The sequence below is a fragment of the Nicotiana attenuata genome, unplaced genomic scaffold (assembly GCF_001879085.1).
Source record: "Nicotiana attenuata strain UT unplaced genomic scaffold, NIATTr2, whole genome shotgun sequence".
Classification (NCBI taxonomy): domain Eukaryota; kingdom Viridiplantae; phylum Streptophyta; class Magnoliopsida; order Solanales; family Solanaceae; genus Nicotiana; species Nicotiana attenuata.
In genome coordinates, this window is record NW_017670475.1 from 356,886 (window position 1) to 359,387 (window position 2,502).

Genomic DNA, 2,502 nt, shown 5'->3' on the forward strand with positions numbered 1-2,502 from the left:
CCCTTACCCGAGCTCAATTTGGTTTTTCTAACTTATGAAATCAAACCCTCGAAATTTCTATATCTGCACAGGCATTTTCGCTTCTGCGGACAAGGGACCGCTTCTGCGGTCCCGCTTCTGCGGAACAAGAGCCGCTTCTGTGGTTTTCATTGGGACCATCCGAATTCATCCCGAGGCCCCTGGGACTCAACCAAAAGCACCAATAACACCTAATACCTCATTCAAACTTGTATCAATCCTTAAACCATCTAAAACAACGCCGGAAACTCGAATTAATCAATTATTTGAGCCTAAGAACTTCAAATTCCATTAAAATACGTTTTCGATCAAAAAGCTAACCAAAACACGTCCGAATGACCTGAAATTTTGCGCACACATCCCAAATGACATGATGGAGCTACTGCAACTTCCGAAATTCCAATCCGACCCTCAGATCAAAAACTCACCATCGGACCGGAAACTTCAAAAATTCAAACTTCGGCATTTCAAGCCTAAATGAGCTACGGACTTCCAAAATACATTCCGAACACGCTCCCAACCCCGAAATCACCTAACGGAGCTAACGGAACCATCGAATTTCCATTCCGAGGTCGTCTTCACAATGTTCCGACTACGGACCACTTTTCAACACTTAAGCTCTCATTTTAGGGACTAAGTGTCCCAAAACTCTCCGAAACTCAACACCGAACGTCCCGGCAAACCAAAATAGTAGAAATGAAATTAGGGGAAGTAGTTAATAGGGGATCGGGGCGTAAATTCTTAAGACGACCGGATGGGTCGTCACACAACTGAATGGCTCAATATACATTGAAGACTGCTCTTCATTGTCCACCCTCAGGATCATCTTACCTTCTCGGACTTTGATAATTGCATCTCCAGTGGCCAAAAGAGGTTGTCCCAAGATGATAGGAACTAACTCATCAGCTATGTAATCTAGGATGATAAAATCTGCAGGAAAAATAAACTTCCTAGCCTGTAGCAATACGTCCTCAATTACCCCTTCGAGATACGTCCTAAAATCTTGGAGCTCGTAAGCCCAATTGTTTGAGCACTGACAACTACATCAGATTGATACTTTCACCCAAATCACACAAGGCTCTACCTACATCAAATTCACCAATCCTCACAGGGATGGTAAAACTACTCGGATCCTTAAGCTTTTGTTGAAGCTTATGTTGAATCCTGGAAGTGCACTCCTCAGTATGTGCTATGGTCTCAAACTCAGTTAACCTCTTTTTATTTTCCACTGTGTTCTTAATATATTTTGCATATTTTGGGACCTGATGGAGCATGTTCACCAAAGGGATGTTCAAATGTATCTGCTTCAGCATATATAGGAATTTGTGAAACATGTGGTCTTCATTCTTCTTTCTCAATCTTTGAGGAAAAGGTGGTGGCACCCTCTCTGTTTTTTGCTCAGACTCTATTTTGTTTCTCTCATTTACCTCTACAAGTTTTGGCACTCTTTCTTCTTCGAGCCCAGACTGTTCCTTTTTCTTCTTAGGCACTTCTACCAACTCTCTCCCATTTCTCAACGTCATTGCATTGAATTGAAGATGTTTCTCTGTATCACTTGGAAGAGCTCCAGCAGGTCTAGTATTCTAATTGTTAGCCATTTGCCCAAGCCGCCTCTCTAGATTTCTGAATTCTGTGCACAATTGTTGATTCTCAGCCATAACTTTCTGATTGTCCATCAAGAGATTTTTCATCATGTCAGTCAAATTCTTTTCTGCTTGCTATGGGTTTTAGGTGGATGATTGTAATTTGCTTGAGGCCTAATATTCTGATTTCCACCCCAAGAGAAGTTAGGATGGTTCCTCTAGTTTGTATTGTATGTGTTACCATATTGAGCATTTTGATTCATCGGCCCTCTAGCTTGTTGCCCCACATAGTAGATAGATTTAGGATTCACGGGGCATATCTCACTTGTATAACCTTCACCACATAACTCGCAGCAAGTAGACATCTGTTGCACATGATGCATTTGTTGTGCTTGGTGCATTGTCATTTTATTCATCTGATTTGCTAATCTCGCTATATCTGCCCTCACGGCTGAGAAATCATCGAGCTCGATCACACCCGTTGCCTTGTGTTTAAGTGCTCTTCGTGCTTCCCTATCTCATTGCCAATTATTATCATTAGCTGTGAAATTGTTTAGCAGGATCAGGATCTCACTATACGATCTTGCCATGCAGCTACCCCCACATGCTGAGTGAAGATTCATCTTTGATTCCTCGTCCAACCCATCAACGAAAGTGTGACCCAACACCTCATCAGTCTGACAATGGTGTGGTGAGTCTCTAAGTAGATTCTTGTATCTTTCTCAAGCTTGGCGAAGAGTCTCGCCATTTCGTTGTTGAAACCCCAAGAATCCGGCTCCTCACTGACTTTGGTTTCTTAGTGGAAAAAAACTTGATTAAGAATTTTCTTGCTAGATCATCCGAATTGTTGATTGAGTTTGCGGGCTCCTTTTGCAACCATTCCTTAGCTTCCCCTAGTAGT

At 42.2% G+C, this 2,502-nt stretch overlaps 1 protein-coding gene across 1 annotated transcript; it reads right to left on the reverse strand.

Moving 5' to 3' along the window:
• Window positions 1–1,058: 1,058 nt before the first annotated feature.
• LOC109239964 lies at window positions 1,059–1,541 on the reverse strand. Its single transcript, XM_019406578.1, has one exon. The coding sequence runs from the start codon at window positions 1,539–1,541 to the stop codon at window positions 1,059–1,061; it is 483 nt and encodes a 160-aa protein (XP_019262123.1).
• Between the last annotated feature and the right edge of the window lie 961 nt (window positions 1,542–2,502).

What these genes read in the sequence shown, in the direction of transcription:
- LOC109239964 (XM_019406578.1), bottom strand. Translation starts at nt 1,541, where the DNA reads ATGACGTTGAGAAATGGGAGAGAGTTGGTAGAAGTGCCTAAGAAGAAA.